The sequence below is a fragment of the Salminus brasiliensis genome, chromosome 7 (assembly GCF_030463535.1).
Source record: "Salminus brasiliensis chromosome 7, fSalBra1.hap2, whole genome shotgun sequence".
NCBI classification, from domain to species: domain Eukaryota; kingdom Metazoa; phylum Chordata; class Actinopteri; order Characiformes; family Bryconidae; genus Salminus; species Salminus brasiliensis.
The window spans coordinates 39110492-39128312 of NC_132884.1; the positions used below are offsets into that span (position 1 = coordinate 39110492).

At 41.8% G+C, this 17821-nt stretch overlaps 1 protein-coding gene across 1 annotated transcript in view; it reads left to right on the forward strand.

Annotated features, from left to right (window-relative positions):
* Window positions 1-17821, forward strand: part of gnai2b (guanine nucleotide binding protein (G protein), alpha inhibiting activity polypeptide 2b) — a 96977-nt gene that overhangs the window by 57690 nt on the left and 21466 nt on the right. Inside the window, exons 2-3 of the mRNA XM_072684885.1 lie at window positions 7480-7522; window positions 16298-16439. Coding sequence (XP_072540986.1) covers window positions 7480-7522; window positions 16298-16439 — 185 coding nt within the window. The remainder of the gene's footprint in view (window positions 1-7479; window positions 7523-16297; window positions 16440-17821) is intronic.

Sequence of the window (17821 nt, forward strand, 5' to 3'; positions counted from 1 at the left end):
ATTATGTTCAAATACAAAAAGAAAAATTATATATACAAAATATGGGTAAAGCAGCAGCAGCAGTTGTGTTATAAGGTGCAGAGTCAAAATAAAGTGCATTTATGCAAATATAGAATGTAGAATGTTATAATCAATATCTTTTGCGTACTATTATTCTAGAAATGTTGGAAAGAACATAAAGTAGGTGGTTGTAGTGACACTTTTAGTCCACAAACCAGAAATGTGGTGAAAATAAACACTAATAGTCTAAATACCAACTAGTTATTGGGTTGAACTGAACAATGTTAGCATTTTTACAGTATAAATGATCTTGAACTCTTCAAATGCTGGGAAATTACAATGCTGCTAGCTTATTTATGTAAAGAACTAAACGTATGAGAAGTATTGCATGTTAACACAGGGCTTTGTTTGCCAAATAAAAGTATTAACTTCTAATACTTTAGTATAATTTGCCCTGTGGCACAGAAAAATGCTTCTAGATAGCTCTCCATAACCCTCTGACTTGCAATAACTTGCCCTTATTCAGTCTGTGCCAATTATTTTGGTAAACACGGCTGCAACGAGCCCATTTCCCATGAGGGCATGTGTACTTTGCCCTTACCCCTCCTCCACTGTGTATATGGAAACAAGTTACAATTTCCAGCAGTGAACTCATTCTACATTCTGCATGGCAATGAGCTTTCTTCTTCTTCTTCTTCTTCTTCTGCCAGTAAACTAGTAATTATTTTTCCAGTCCAGTATAAGAAGACCTGTGACAGTATGGTAAAGGCTGTACAGTGATGTTATGCTGTTATAATGTTGCTGAAAAACGATTATAATGAGTCTAAATTTGATAAACGTGTAGAAAAAGACGAATGAAATAGATGAAATAGTCTGTAATTGTTGTATCTGTATTTTTACCATGGAGTCGGGCTTGGGCTTATCGTGTGGTCATATTTCTCCTCTGTGTGCTGCCATGTACAAAGGTCAGGTAAGAAAGTAAACCCCATCAAAATGTGGTACAGTGTGTTAAGGCGTTTAAGGGGGTAATAAAAGGTAAACTATTAACTCCAACATGAACACAAAAACACACAGCGCTCACATGCACAGCGGCGACGGTCACGTGTAGCCGTTTAAACTGAGGTGACATCTGAATTCAGAAGTCTAACAGCTAACAGCCGTTTTAAAGATTCACAGAATTCATAATCTCACACAATGCTGTGGTGTCTCAGTTTGATCGTTTTTTAATAAGCGAGAATAAAGAGTGGCTGAAAATGTGATTAAGGCAAGGTTTCCGTTTTCAGTTTATTACATTATTAAAATGCAATATTTAAAACAAAAGCCGCATCGTGCTTCATCTGTCCCAATCCAGCCCACTAGCTGCAAGCTAATATGGTATTCATGAGACAGTGATACAACACAATACACTTGGATGCGCTTGATAAAGTCTAATGCAGAGGTTTTGGGGAACCCTGTTAAAATGACACATTCATTTCAGGTTCTAACAGAAAGTGCAGCCTGGTCTCAGGAGACGTTCGTACCCATGTTCGTACCCATGTTCGTACCCATGTTCGTACCCATGTGACTAAAAGAGCATTTCAGGATTCACACAGTGTTTACTGAAGATACGACCCTCGTACATATAGAGGAGTTACAGACACAACCCGGACACACCTCAACCAAACCACATCAACAGAGGAGGCTACAAACAGTCAGCAGAATGATCACCTCAACCTACACCTACACCTAACCTACTACACCTACACCTAACCTACTACACCAAACCTACTACACCCAAACTTAACCTACTACACCTACACCTTAACTTAACCTACTACACCTAAATTTAACCTACTACACCTAACCTACTACACCTACACCTAACCTACTACACCAAACCTACTACACCCAAACTTAACCTACTACACCTACACCTTAACTTAACCTACTACACCTAAATTTAACCTACTACACCTAACCTACTACACCTACACCTAACCTACTACACCTAAATTTAACCTAGTACACCTACACCTAACCTACTACACCTACACCTAACCTACTACACCTAAATTTAACCTAGTACACCTACACCTAACCTAGTACACCTACACCTAACCTACTGCACCTACACCTAAACCTAACATACTACAACTAAACTTAACCTACTACACCTACACCTAACCTACTACACCTACACCTAAACCTAACATACTGCACCTAAACCTAACCTACTACACCTAAACCTAACATACTACACCTATACTTAACCTACTACACCTACGCCTACACTTAACCTACTACACCTAAACTTAACCTACTACACCTACACCTAAACTTAACCTACTACACCTAAACCTAAACTTAACCTACTACACCTACACCTAAACTTAACCTACTACACATACATCCTAAACTTAACCTACCACACCTGCACCTAAACTTAACCTACTACACTTACACCTACACCTAAACCTAAACCTAACCTACTACACCTAAACCTAACCTACTACACCTAAACCTAATTCTAACCTTAACCTTACCTAAACCTAACCGAACTTACAACTCAACCTGAATCTAAGCGTAACCTACTACACCTAAATCTAAGCCTAACCTAACCTACACCTTAACCTAAACTTAACATTCTACACCTAAACCTAATTCTAACCTAAACCAACACAAGCTGTGGGTGTGCAATTGCACATCTCTGTCAACAACAGGTGCAGCTTAAATCAGCTGAATGCGTTTATTAGAAGGGGGTCCATATTGCATAGTTTTGAACTGATCTGTCTGGACCTCTGAAAACACGGCTGGCAGTTGCAGGTTGTGGGGAACATCATCATGGCTGCAGATATTAATCCTGTAGTGTCGATTCCCATATCCTCGCTACGCAAACTCTGCACTTGAGCTGTGTGTGCTCCGCTGCTCTCTTTGGCTAGATGGAGAGTTTGGCTTTCTCCTGTAGGATGAATTAGCGTTTGGTTGGGCTTGCTGTTCTGATTCACCAGATGGCCGTGAAGGAGGGGGTACATTTCTCACACTGACTGAGGAGAGCGCTGCCAACGCTATTGTACAGCCAGCGAGTTTGAGAGATTCTGTTTTCCAGCCTCTCTCTCGCTCTCTCTCCCCCATCTCTCCATTTGCACTGAATCATGCGAAGGGTGTGGAGATGAAGGCTAGGTTATGAGAGATGCTTTATCTCCAGGCCGTCTCGTTTAGCTACGTCAGTCTCCGTCTCAGTTTGTTTCCAATTTCTCAATTGGTTTTGCGCTGTCTGGTGGTACCGATGCTGCTGTCTGTGTCTGTCCTCTTTTTACTATTGATCTTCCTGCTAGGACTGCGCTGATCAGGAATCTTCCTGGCCAGATTTCTGTCTGAGTTGTATTTGATTAAGAGTCTCATGAAAACAGCAGGCATTCAGCTCTTTAGCAATGAATCTCGCTGCTGTCCAATGAAAAACATGTATCTCCATTTTTGCCCTGCTTCTGTACACTGTGTAAATAATTTTGGATGGATGGACCAATAGAAATGCTCTAAATTACTTGGAATAAACTCTTATTTTATTTTATCTTCCATTTAAAGTTAAGAACATTTTTGCCTGCTCCTGTAAAGTCACTTTTTTGGAGATACATGTTTTTCATTGGGCAGCGACAGTATTCTGATATGGATCTGATATAGGCTGCTTAAAAAGCTCAACACACTCAGTTCCACTTATACAGGAGCATATATACTTCTTAAGGTCTGAGTGGTCAAATACAGCATTTTTCTCTTAATGAGTATTTATTAGATTCCAGATTCAAGAGTTTATCATCAAGTGCACAGCAGAAACAAGCAGTTACACTGTACGTGAAATTCTTACTTTGCAGTTCCTCCATTTACCGACATAATATTACAAATATCAGTGTAAAAAGAGAGAAACAGAATAAGTAAAAATAATAATAATAATAAATATATATATAGTATTATATTTATTCTATATATACTTATTATTATATCAATATTTATAAGATTATGTCTGTAATATACCAACATAATACACTAAGTACACTAAAGTAACGCTAAGTAAAGGAAAAACCCTAAGCAAAGAAAGTTAAAGAGTACAGTACAGTGTGGAGTACAGTATGGAGTACAGTGTGGAGTACAGTGTGAAGTACTGTGTGGAGTACAGTGTGGAATACAGTATGGAGTACAGTGTGGAATACAGTGTGGAGTACAGTGTGGAATACAGTGTGGAGTACCGTGTGAAGTACAGTATGAAGTACAGTGTAAAGTACAGTATGAAGTACCGTGTGGAGTACAGTGTGGAATACAGTATGGAGTACAGTGTGGAGTACAGTATGCAGTACAGTATGGAGTACAGTGTGGAGTACAGTGTGAAGTACCGTGTGGAGTACAGTGTGGAATACAGTATGGAGTACAGTGTGGAATACAGTATGGAGTACAGTGTGGAATACAGTGTGGAGTACCGTGTGAAGTACAGTATGAAGTACAGTGTAAAGTACAGTATGAAGTACAGTATGGAGTACAGTGTGGATTACAGTATGGAGTACAGTGTGGATTACAGTATAGAGTACAGTATGGATGCATATGCAAGTTGTGTGAGTAGAGTTGCATGTGCATGTGTAAAATAAACAGTATTGGTACAACAGTAGCAGTGATTTTTGTAGTGGGCTCATATTAATGAGTGCATGTCAGAGTTCAGCCAGTTCAAAGTGGAAGGGGGGAGAAGGTGTTCACAAGCCTGACGACATGTGGATAAAAACTGGTTATAAACACATTAATAAGCAGTTATAACACAACTCAAATTGTCAAATAGCGACCATATTCATCTCTACTGTTGAAGCCCCCTGGGAACCTAAATCTGATCAAGTCATTTTGGAGCCTTTCTATTGGTCCATTCATCGTGAAAGTCACTGATACACTGTAAAGAAGAACTGGCAAATCTGCATTATGTCGCAAAATGAAAAACAATTAATAGTTTACATGGAAACATTTGTATATTTTTTATCATTGAATCGTAACTCGTTTGTTATTGTATCGTTATGCATATCATATCGGCAGGTTCTTGCCAATATAACAGTATCATTTGCTAAAGTCTGTCAAAATAAATATAAATAAATAATTTGTGAAAATGTTTTGTCCAGTCCTGATACCGGCCAATTCCAGCCGTGCACTTCGCCATTACTGTCCATTCCCAACCTCCTTCCTCAACCCTTCCTTCCTTCCTTTCTTTCCTTCTTTCTTTCCCACCTCCCCCCTTCTGTTCCTGTGAGGTGCTGAAAAGGGAGCGAGTGTGTGAAGCTGGGAGAGGTTGTGACAGGCCTGCCTGATGCCCTCTGTTGTTTGCAGTGTGACTGATGAGCCAGACTGATGCACAGTGACACAGCCGGGGCAGGTGGACACCAGGGATGGAGCAGAGACCACAAAAGCCCTCTTTTTCACTCCCTCGCCCTCCCTGCTTCTCTCTCTCTCCCTCACTTACTCCCTCATACCCCCCCCCCTCTGTCTTTGTCCTCTAAACTGTTGGGTGGGTTTGATTCGTTAGGCCTGATTCTTTAGAGTCCTCCAAACCTAAACTGCACTGTTACATTATTGGACTCGCTCTCGTTGTAAAAACACAGTCGTTAAGGAATTTGATTGTTTTCCTATGTTTCGGAGCTTCGGAACAAATACACTGGTTGTTGAAATGTGGGAGTGGTGTAATCTCGTCCGTATCTGAGCACATCAGGCTTCCACACGGTGGAAATAACAACAAGGCATGCAGGACAGGCTGTGTCAACATGAAGCTGCGCTCTGACACCAGACGTGGCCTTGGCTGCCATTCAGTGAGCTGTGCTGGAAGTGGATGCTTCTTAAGAGCTCGGTTTAGGTCGTGACTGACCTTGTCCTGTGTCCTGTGTACACTACAGGACAACAGTGTGGGTTTTTTAATGTCTCTAAATGCTGCGGATCAGCCGAGACCGATCCGACTATGCTGGCCTAGTCCCAGAACTTACGGTTTACGGTTTTCCCGCCTATAGCTGGTTTGCTCTGGTCTGAATCAGTTGAAGAGGTTGTACACTTGGAGCATTTTCCCTTTGGTTTGGTTTGGTGTCCCAACAAACCACGAGAACCGCTCTCCCCCTCATCAATCTTTCAGGCTTTTGTTATCTGGTGCGGTGGAGCTAGGGACCCGGCATGTCCGAGCACGTCAGCTGCCCAGTGATGCCGCATGGAAAAGAGGTGGTGGCTGGCTTTGGAGGTATCGGAGGAGACATGTTGAGTGCCTACCCTCCCTCCTAGTGTCGGAGGCATTGCTAGTGCTGGGGGGAGCTATAAACAGGTGGGTTAATTGGCGGAACCAGGTTGGGAGAACAGAAAATGAGTTTGAGAACAGATTTTGTACCATGGTTTAACGGTTAGGCATCGGTTTCAGTTTCAGTATCGATGCCTTTTGAACGATACCCTAGTCTGGTTGTACGCTCCAGCTGCCGACTTAAAGTCAGACCCTTTAGTTTTGTGTTAGTAAGCATAGTATTGTCTGTTGTCTCTGTAAAAAATAGATTTTTACAAAGTTGATGTTGTTGCTTCAAAAGCTCTGGCCCAAGGCTAGCACGTAATCACACAGGGATACACACTGAGTATATCACACTCATATGAACACACAAACTTACAAAGTTGTTCTTATTCCTACATGTAATTACTGAGCTGAAGAAGACCAGAAAGATTCTCTCTCTCACACACACACACACACACACACAAGTCTACAGTTTCCCCAAGATGCACCATGCTTTGATGCTGTATTCATAAAAGGCTCCAGGCATGGCTTCTTTAACGAGCTCTCATGCTCTGCCTTATCACATAGTTAATTCCCGTGGTGTCAGTGACAGAGTAGTCCAGAAGCCTGTTTGAGGGCGGCGTCTTGATTATGTGATCACTTCTGCGTCCTGATTGACCAGGACCAGCACATTTCGGTTGGAGTCGGTTCAGATTGTCTTGGTTTTAAATCAACGTTATGCAGTCTTAGCCTAAAACAGCAGCTTCAGGATCATGCTGATGCTCCACTGACTGTAACAGGGAGAACGGCGTCTCTGTCATTCCCACTTCGAGCTGGAACGCTGCTGCTACTGCACTATGGAGCTTTGGAGGTGGAGCTGCAGGAGGAGAACCTCTCTTCAGAACTGCTGCTGTGTAACACTGCATAATCCATAGAGTCATACTAGTGTAAAATCCTGTAGTATTACCCTACTGCCTCAGCCCACAGGCTGCTCCACCTTCAGATGCTGCTTCTCAGCTTCTCAGCTTGTCAACAAATGCACATGTGCAGCTGTCAATGAGGGAGCGCTTAAATAATTATTTGTATTTACAACAGTGGAGTGAAAGTGAATTACACTCTCCAACTGTAGGGGGAGCTCAAAAGTGAGAAATACCAATTCTCGCATACTGCTGCTTTAAAGTCCATCTCAGTATTACTTTTGAACGTGATCCCATTTGATTCAGTGTCTCTTCCTGTTTCTGCAGGTGCGGGCGAGTCTGGGAAGAGCACCATTGTGAAGCAGATGAAGTAAGTAAAAAATATTCTCTTCTGTTATCTCTCTTTATCCCCCCCCCCACAACAACCTTTCTTTAGAGGTACACATACTGTGCAATAATTCCACCAAAGACCAGTTTACTAGTTCACAATTCTAGATGAAAATGTAAACATAAGCTCTGAGTTGCTGAAAAAATGCATGAGACTGTAATGACATAGAGTAGCCAGTAAAAATCATGTTTACAAATCATAATTTTTACTCTTCAATCAGTCAAGACATATTTGTTGTCTGAGTCTTTCTCCTTTAAATTTGCTCTGAGGCCCTGTCCGCACATGTCCAGTTACTTTTGACAATACATTTCTCTCTGTCTCCAGCAGTGTTTCTTTCAATCTCTACGTCCACATGAAAACGCAAAAAACAACCTTAAAATGCTTGTGTCTTCATGCCAGCCCAGCTGAGGGTGCTAACACCTCACCAAGTGGGTAACACTGTACGAAAAAGGGTGCATTAACCCTCTAAACAGCCTGTGGTCTGACCACAGGCCGGAAAGGTTATTATGAACACCCCACCAGCCCCACCAGTTTGTACAGATGTCCCTGTAGCTACTAAGGAATACACCTTAGTGTGTAATAAGCCTTGCTGCGTTAAGGGGTTAATTAACAGTACTTATGACAGTAATAAATATTATTAATAAAACTAAATAGTTAAATAATGCCTTCATTAATTATTCATTGACACTAGTTAAGCCATTATTAACCATTACTGAATGTTCAAGTAATTCTCAATGAATCACTAATACAAATACAAACAACATTAGAATTAAAGCCATTAAAACCAGTTTGCAATTAACAGAAGTATTTTGTAAATATTTTATGATGTTTAAAGTATTAATTAAAGCAACAAATAAAGCACAAATATTTGTTGAATCTTCTGTTTCTCTGAATCTTATTGTGGATAGTTGTTCGGTAGGCATGCCAGACTCTTAAATATATGAACACAAGCGCTAAAAAGTCAATTTTGTCATAGTATCTCCCATTTAAGACTGTAATAGAATAAAAAAAATGACTTTAATGCTTCTTTAATTACAGAAAAAGTAATTTAATTACTGGAACTCAGATCAGACCTCCTCCTGAAGTGAACACACTTATATATTTATTCTAAATTGTCCCTTATTCACACTAGCTAGCTACTGTTTACTTCACCTTGAGTTCACATCTCTCACCCTCTTCCTACCAGCCGAAGTGCGCCTGACTCTCTGTCTTTAGGTTTCCAGCTACTCAAACCATGACCTACATACACTCATCATACAGTTTCCTCTTATTTTTTTCTGTCTAATGTTTTGGCAGTTGTGGTACATTTATAACATTTAAAAAAAAAAAACCTCTTGGCCTGACAATGTCGGCCTGCTGCTGCCTTTTAAAACTTTCACCTTCGCAAAGGTAGTGTGTGGAGTTACAGCTTGTGATGCTCGAAGCTGAGCCAAATCTGTTGAATGATCTGTTTTGTCAGAGTCTTATTGTGGTTAGTTGTTCGGTAGGCACGCCAGATTCCCAAATGTGAGGCGCTGAAAAGTTACATTTTTCATAATATTTCCCCTTTAAGACAGATATATAACTTTAATGCTTCTTCATTACAGGAAAAAAGTAATTTAATTACTGGAACTAGTTGCGTTTTTTCCTGCACACACGACGATTCCTTTAAGGAAGAGCTTTGCTGTTCCTTTGTTATTGTTTGGCTTCAGTGTTCTGCGAATGACATCAAAGGAGAGATACTGTGCTGCAGTGTTTTATAGCATCTCGTCGCTTATCTCAGGGCAGCGTTTCATTTCCTCTGTAGACCTGCGGTGCCAGACACAGCACCATCGGACCCTTATCGCTCTGCTTTTAGCCAAATATGACTCAATCTGCTCATGATTAATGAACACATCTCCTAATGACTCTGAAAGCTGTCCTAGATTTGATGCTGCTCTACTGGGCATTGCTGGTGCTCTTAACTGTCTGGAGGTACTAATCTTGTTTGTTCTGAGCAGCTCCTGCAGACAGTAGGGAAAAAGGAGGAGAACATTAAATATCTGATGTATTATATATATATATATATATATATATATATATATATATATATATATATATAAATGTAGCATTATTTGTAATAATAATAATAATGATTAATAGCAGTATTTGTGTTTAGTTCACAAACAGTCACTAAACAGTTTATTAGGAAGACCTATACAACTACTCACTCATGGTATTATCAGATCAGCCAATCACATGGCAGCAGTTCATTTACATTACATTTACATTTATGGCATTTAGCAGACACTCTTATCCAGGGCGACTTACAAAGTGCTTTGCTATTTACCCAAGAAAAGCCTAGTTAGAATAGACTAATAATACAAAAGAAACCTCTAAGCTTTAGACATTACTAAACACAAGACAATAAGGAGACCATAGTACTCTATTCGTCCAAGTACTCTCTGAAGAGGTGGGTCTTCAGTTTGCGTTTGAAGACAGCGAGCGACTCGGCCGTTCGGACACCCAGGGGAAGCTCGTTCCACTACTTTGGTGCAGGACAGAAAAAAGCCTGGACGCTTGTCTTCCGCGGATTTTGAGGGATGGCGGGTCGAGCTGAGCCATACTTGAAGCTCAAAGGGCTCTTGGTGCAGACCGGCTTTTGCCATCAAGTACGGAGGGGCTGGCTGGTCCATTCTTGGCTTTGTAGGCCAGCATCAGGGGTCTGAATCTGATGACCTGGGCAGCAGCTACAGGAAGCCAGTGAAGAGAGAACACAGCAGTGGAGAGACATGGCTGAATTTAGGGACATTGAAGACGACCCGTGTCGCTGCATTCTGGATAAGTTGCAGGGGTCTGATGGTGCGCAGAGGGAGACCAGCCAGAAGGGAGCTGCAGTAATCAAGCCTGGAAGTGACGAGAGACTGAACAAGCACCTGGGTGGCCTCTCTAGAGAGGAAGGGTCGAATTCTGCGGATGTTGTACAGGAGAAATATGCAGGACCGCGTTTGCAACATGACTCGAGAACGATAACTGATCATCCATGACTACACCAATGCTTTGAGCTTCTGTAGAAGGAGTGACCAGTGAGTTCTCAAAGGAGATGGCAAGATCGTTTTTTTGGTCCAGCAGTTCCCGGGATGTACAGCAGCTCCGTTTTGCTGGGGTTGAGTTTGAGGTGGTGAGCCGCCATCCAGGAAGAGACGTCGGCGAGGCATGCTGAGATGTGGGCAGAAACCTGTGTGTCAGACGGTGGGAAAGAGAGCATGAGTTGAGTGTCATCGGCGCAACAGTGGTAAGAGAATCCATGAGAGGATATCACTTTACCAAGAGAGCGAGTGTAGAGTGAGAAAAGAAGAGGACCAAGAACCGAGCCTTGTGGAACGCCAGTGGAGAGACTACAAGGAGCGGACGTGTCGCCCTGCCACGTTACCTGGTATGAGCGTCCCTGCAGGTATGATGCAAACCATCGCCATGCAGAGCCAGTAATTCCAAGGCCGCCAAGGATAGACAGGAGGATCTTGTGTCAAAAGCTGCGGAGAGGTCAAGAAGGATCAGAACCGAGGACAGTCTGGCAGCTTTAGCTGCATTCTCTGTAACTGCGATGAGAGCAGTTTCAGTAGAGTGTGCAGCTTTGAAGCCAGGCTGGTTAGGGTCCTGAAGAAGTTCAGTTCATAAAATCATCAAAGTAATATTCACATCAACCATCAGAACTGCTGATCTCCTGGGATTTTCGGCTCAACCGTCTCTAGACATCTGAGAGAGGTCAACAGAGAATGGCCAGACTGGTTTACATTTACATTTAAGGCATTTAGCAGACGCTCTTCTCCAGAGCGACTTACAAAAGTGCTTTGCTATTTACCCAAGAAAAACCTCAGCTAGTTAGAATAGACTAAAAATTCAAAGATCCTCTAATCTTAGACTCTACTAAACACAAGTCAGTAAGGAGACCATAGTACTCTGCTATTCACCCAAGTACTCTCAGAATAGGAGGGTCTTCAGTCTGGGTTTGAAGACAGCGAGTGTTGGACTCTGCCATTCGGACACCCAGGGGAAGTTCGTTCCACCACTTCAGTGCAGGACAGAAAAAAGCCTGGACGCTCGTCTTCCGTGGATCTTAAAGGATGGCGGGTCAAGCCATAAAGGTTTGATCTGACAGAAAGGCTACAGTAACTATAACAGATAAGCACTCTGTACCATAGTAGTGAGGACAAACACCTCTCAGAATGCACTACACAACATCCAACCTTGAGGCAGGTGGGCTACAGTAGCAAAAGCCCTCAATAACAGAAAGCTGAGGCTGCAGTGGCTCACCAGTGCAGGCTCACCAAAGCTAGACAGTTGACACTGGGGAAAACGTAGCCTGGTCTGATGAATCTGATGGATGACTTTAGCTGAGACTCACAGAGGGTAGGGTCAGAATTTGACGGCAACAGCTTGAAAGCATGAGGCCAACCTTGCTTACATTTCCATTTATGGCATTTAGCTGACGCTATTATCCAAAGCTACTCATATTATTACAGAAGTGGGCCAATGTAGTGTTAGGAGTCTTGCCCAAGGACGTGTAGCGCAGCATAGTGACCCCGACCAGGAATCAAACCCTGGTGTTCCACATGGTGTGGTAGCTCACTGGCAGGTAGTGGTGGTATCTGTTGCACCACACCAACCAACTGTTGGCTTGACTCAACAGTCCGGGCTGATGGAGGTGGGGAATGTTTTCTTGGCACACGTTGGCCCGTTAATACCAATCAATCATCGCTTGAATGCCACAGACTGAGTATTGTTGCTGACCAGGTGCATCCCTTAGATGGTTTACCACGTCCAGCATGATGATGCACCATGTGTCAAAGCTGATGAACAGGACATCTGGATCGTCCAGTTAAATCTAATCTAATCTGTAGTTTTAAACTTAACAAACTTAATGAACCTCCCATGGTTTGGTCAGCATGATGAATAAGAGTTTGTCTTGTGAGCTTGTGACTGCTCTTTCCTCCCTTTATCCTCTTCTATTCAGTTGAACTCACCAAAGAGAGAGAGGTGGAGGGCACTCTCAGAGTCCCCCTTTCTTTAGCTGCGTGCTCCTCGTCCGCAGGCTGACCTTCTTCTGCAGCCACAGATTGCTGAAGAGGTCTGTGGGTCATTGTAATCTACAGGAAATGTGCGCTCCCCCTCCTTTCAGGTCAGCTGCTTATTGAGTCAGCGCAACCTCTGGATGGGAGAAATAATAACTCTGTGATGGCACGGTGCTCGAAACAGCTTGTACTGGAACCTGCTGTCTTTTCTTTTCCAAACCCGGCCTTCATTAAACGCTGAAAATAACAGAACTGAGTGTGTGTGTGTGTGTGTGTGTGTGTGTGTCTACTCTTTCCACAGGATGTTATTAATGCAGGGCCGTCCAGATTAGCTTTAGCTCTGTGAGTGCAGCTGAATAAAGCTGTGCTATAATCAACCTTATTTTCTTGCTCGGCTGTGATCGTTAAGTCTCAGCTTTCCAATATAAGAATAATTACACGGATATTAAAAATGCACAGAAGTGCACTCTCATGGAGTCGGAAATGGTCACAACTCTGACGGGGGGTGAAGCGAGGAGGTGGGTGTTTATGTTGAATGAATGAATTGCAGTTAGATGGTCTGTACTTTAATAATAATAATAATAATAATAAAAACATACAGTAAAAAAACTTACAGTACTCAATTAACACATTTTTCCTTTAATTGCTTTAATTAGGATTTAGCAGCCTTTGCTGGTCTTTGATCATTATTTGATGACGGCTGGGTCACATGAAACACAAGATGAAGATAAAAAGAACAAAAATATATATAGTATATATAGTAATTGTCATGCAAAAACCTTGTATTTCCAAAATATTTACAGGAGAAGGAAAAACCCTGCTTACAATGGAAGTGTAAAATGTAAAAAGATTTTATCCCAACCCATTTTGGAGCATTTCTATTGGTCCGTTTATCATGTAAATTGGAAACAATATAAAGAACACTCATCAGATTCACATTTTGTCAAAAAGTAAGAAATGGAGGTATAAAGAATTTTACTGACAGTGATGATATATACATTAAATATATAGACAAATAGGTGTGGAAATTAGTGTGCAGTGTAAAGATGAGCCTATGTTTGAGAAGGTGTAAAGTGCAGAAGTGCAGCACTAAAGAAATGCTGTGCAATATTGCTATGCAAATGACTTGTCTATTAAACCATGTATATGTAAGTGAACCTAGTTGCTGTATTGTTTATTATTTCCCAGTCATTGGATCTGAATTCTGTATAGTAAATATATATAGAGCGTTGGTTGGTGTGGCGCAACAGATAACACCACTACCTGCTAGTGAGCTACCACATGGAAGACTGGGGTTTAATTCCCAGTCTGGGTGACTATGGTGCGCTGAACCAATAAGAGTCCTTGGGCAAGACTCCTAACACTACATTGGCTCACCTCTGTAATACGAGTAACCTTGTAAGTCGCTCTGGATAAGAGCGTCAGCTAAATGCCGTAAATGTGACACAAATGTGACAAATGTATTATATAATTTAAATATAAATGTAGTAAATATAAATGTGCCACCGGGTAGGCCCTTCAATTGCTCTCGCAACAGTGTCAGTTCTTCATGGCATGTTTTGGAAAGTCTGGGTCGTCGTCAGCATTAATATAAAAATATACGCTGCATTAAAAAGTCTTGGCGAGCTGTTCCCGAGCCTGTTTGAAAAGTGTACCCTCTCGCTCTCTCTGATTAATGTGTGTTTGAGTGCCTAGGGTATTACTTTCAATGCAATTGAAAGGCTGTGATTACACAGGAACACACATAGACACACACACACACAGCTACGCACACACACGGCTACGCACATGCATGGCCTTGAATGGTTTAATAATTCACATTTCTCTAGGGCGCTCGGGCTCCAGATCCATTTTTCATGAGCCAGTACAGTGGCAAGTTCCAAAGCCGAGTTATTACACAGCGAAAATAGAAAAGCAGCTGAAACAGATGCGTAACTCTCGCTCTGTTCACTTAAGGGGAAAGAACAATATTACGGGGTAAAACAAGAGTTAAATGCTGGTTCCTTTTTGCCCTGGTGCCGTAGTTACGTAATGGATGCGATAAGGAGTGTCCAGAGAATCCAGTGAAAATTTCAAATGCAATATATGTCCAAATGTTTGTGGACACCCCTGTCAAGAAAGCATTCAGCTAATTTAAGTTGCATCAATTGCTTGTCTAGTCCCTGTAGAGAAGTACCGCCAGTAGAATAGGACTCTCTGGAGCAGATAAACATGAACCTAATGGCACCGTGCTGCCTAATTCCAGGCGTGGGCTAGTAGAGGGGTGTAAAGGCCCCCAGCTCTGAGCTGTGGAGCAGTGGAAGAACTGTGCTCTCTGGAATGATGGATGGTGCTCCATCCAATACTGGATTTTTCTTTGATAGAGAGCTCTTGACAAAGTTTTTTTTTTTAAATCTCTGTTTTTATTGGCTGGATTACGGCACTGGCTTACAGAACAGACTAGATTTAACACTGTAAACAAAAACATCAGAAGCCAGTTAGCTTCTAGCCTTGCCCTCACTCACTTCCCCGGGTTTGGCTTTCTCGAGTCATACTGGTAAGTACTGGTACATAAGACAGTGTTTTTATCTTAGCATGGGACCCTGTTTGCCTTTGCGGATTTCTATTGGTCATATGCCAAGTTTGAGCTCCCCTTCTGAGAGCACTGGCATAGGAAAAGACCTAGTCATGAGGCCTGGGTGCTGTGGAAAGCCATATTCCCATAACTAGCAGAGTCTAGAGGTGATGAACTTCTCTCCAGTGTCAACAACACTGTATTCTTCTGAAGTTGCCATCACATTTTTACCGTTTCACCAGCTTTGACTAGAGCTTTATCTAGTGGGCGGGGTTTATGTAAATTCCCGGGCTCTGCAAGCTGCCACGGTTGGGCCCTTGAGCAAGGCCCTTTACCCTCTCTGCTCCCCGGGCGCTGGGGTTGGCTGCCCACCGCTCTGGGTGTGTGTGAACTCACTGCCCCTAGTTCACTAGAGTGTGTGTGTGTGCGTGTGTGTGTTCACGACCACAGATGGGTTAAATGCGGAGGACACATTTCACTGTACATATTACAGTGACAAATACGTGCACCTTTACCTTTACCTTTAAATGTTGTGGGAGTCAGGACTGTTACCTATCAGTTTTGGAGGGTTTGGAATCGGCCTGTTTTACAGTCCAATGAAGGAGGGGCAGCAGTGTTTGAGGTTCCCGGTTTGTCACTTCCATGTACTGAACTCTCATTGTTCTACTATGCCATTAAAAAATACGGTCATCCATCCTAGAGCCTATTCCTAGAGTCATTCAGTCCGAGCTGAGAAGCCTCTGCTTGCTATTTACCAAACTATCAGTTATCTTAAACCTCTCTAAACATGAGCAATCTCCCCTTAAGTCTTTACTCAATAGATTTAGTCACAGATTACTTATAGCTCGGACTTTGGACAGAGCTGGAGATTTGCTTAAGCCGTGGATAAGTTCCCGCACACATCCATCTCTCCGAACCGCTGACGTGGCCTCTCTGAAAGTGAGCTTCAAAAATCTGCAAATGTTCTTTAAGCCTCAAGTGGTGCTTCTTTGTAATCTAGCGTACGGCAGCAGATGAGCGCTTAGATCAACTTTGCCTCTGCCTGACTCCCATTAGAGAAGCATCTAGCTGCAGTACTGTGGAAAGCACCGTATGTCTAATATCCTTTAAGACCAGACTGCAGGATTAAAACGCCACTTGTTCAACGTCTTCTTTGAACTCGCTCTCTTTCAGGATCATCCACGAGGATGGCTACTCAGAAGATGAGTGTAAGCAGTACAGAGCCGTGGTCTACAGCAACACCATCCAGTCCATCATGGCCATCATCAAAGCCATGGGCAACCTCAAGATCGACTACAGTGATGCAGCTAGAGTGGTATGGACCTCATACAGGAGTGTTCTGTAGTTTTCTAGTTAATTAAGCCATTTCAGTTGAGATTAGCTTGGCTAGTGACCTCGTTTGCCACCTTCAGCTTGTCCAGAAAGAAACTATATATATTACAATATCGTAAAATAAACAAAATCACAAACAAAATAGGATATAAATTATCATGATATTGATATATTATTATTTCATATATATTTTTCAGAAACAATACGTTATTTAAACTAATTGTTTTTATTTTTAAAGAATTTATCAAATTTTCTCTTAATTTTTTTTCTTTATCACTGAACCGTAACAGCAATAATCATCAACATTACTGTATTCTGAATTACTGTTACTGAATCATTGTCTATGAACCACTTTGAGCTGCTACAAAAATGCTGTATGAATAAAATTTATTAATATCAGTATTAAATATACACAGATTAGCCAAAAAATTAATACCACTTACCTAATGCTGCATTCAATTTATCAAATAATTATACTTAATTATAATTATAATTACGTAATTATAATAATTATAATTATAATAATTATAATAATTATACTTATTAGCTATTTAGCTCAACTGGTTTAAAGGTGTTTTATGGCAAATCTAACCAGAAAATGACCCAACTTTTAGGTTCCAGGTTAGCATAGTAAACATTGTCCCAGGTTAACATTGTAGCATTGTCCCAGGTTAGCATAGTAAACATTGTCCCAGGTTAACATTGTAGCATTGTCCCAGGTTAGCATAGTAAACATTGTCCCAGGTTAACATTGTAGCATTGTCCCAGGTTAGCATAGTAAACATTGTCCCAGGTTAACACTGTAGCATTGTCCCAGGTTAACATTGTAGCATTGTTCCAGGTTAGCATAGTAAACATTGTCCCAGGTTAACACTGTAGCATTGTCCCAGGTTAGCATAGTAAACATTGTCCCAAGTTAACACTGTAGCATTGTCCTAGGTTAGCACTGTAGCATTGTCCCAGGTTAGCACTGTAGCATTGTCCCAGGTTAGCATTGTAGCATTGTCCCAGGTTAGCATTGTTAGCAACACCAGTTGATAACAACACATTATACAGTATTCTGTGCATAAATACACCATGGGAACACATCCACACATATAAGTTGGACAGTGCTGTGTGTAAGACTGAAACACAAACAGATAGCAGTGCTGCTAAACTGTAAAATACTACTGCTGCTTTTACTACTGTTAATGTGCAGTGCCGCCATCTTAGATTTGCACTGTGTTGTGAGGTATTTCTTCCGTCAATTCTGAGACTTGTGCCACATTAGCCCTGTCCATCCATGGACCACCGTCGGTAGTTACCCACCACAGCTGACCAGGAATCCCCAAAGGCCTTGCTGATTCGGAGATGCTCTGACCCAAC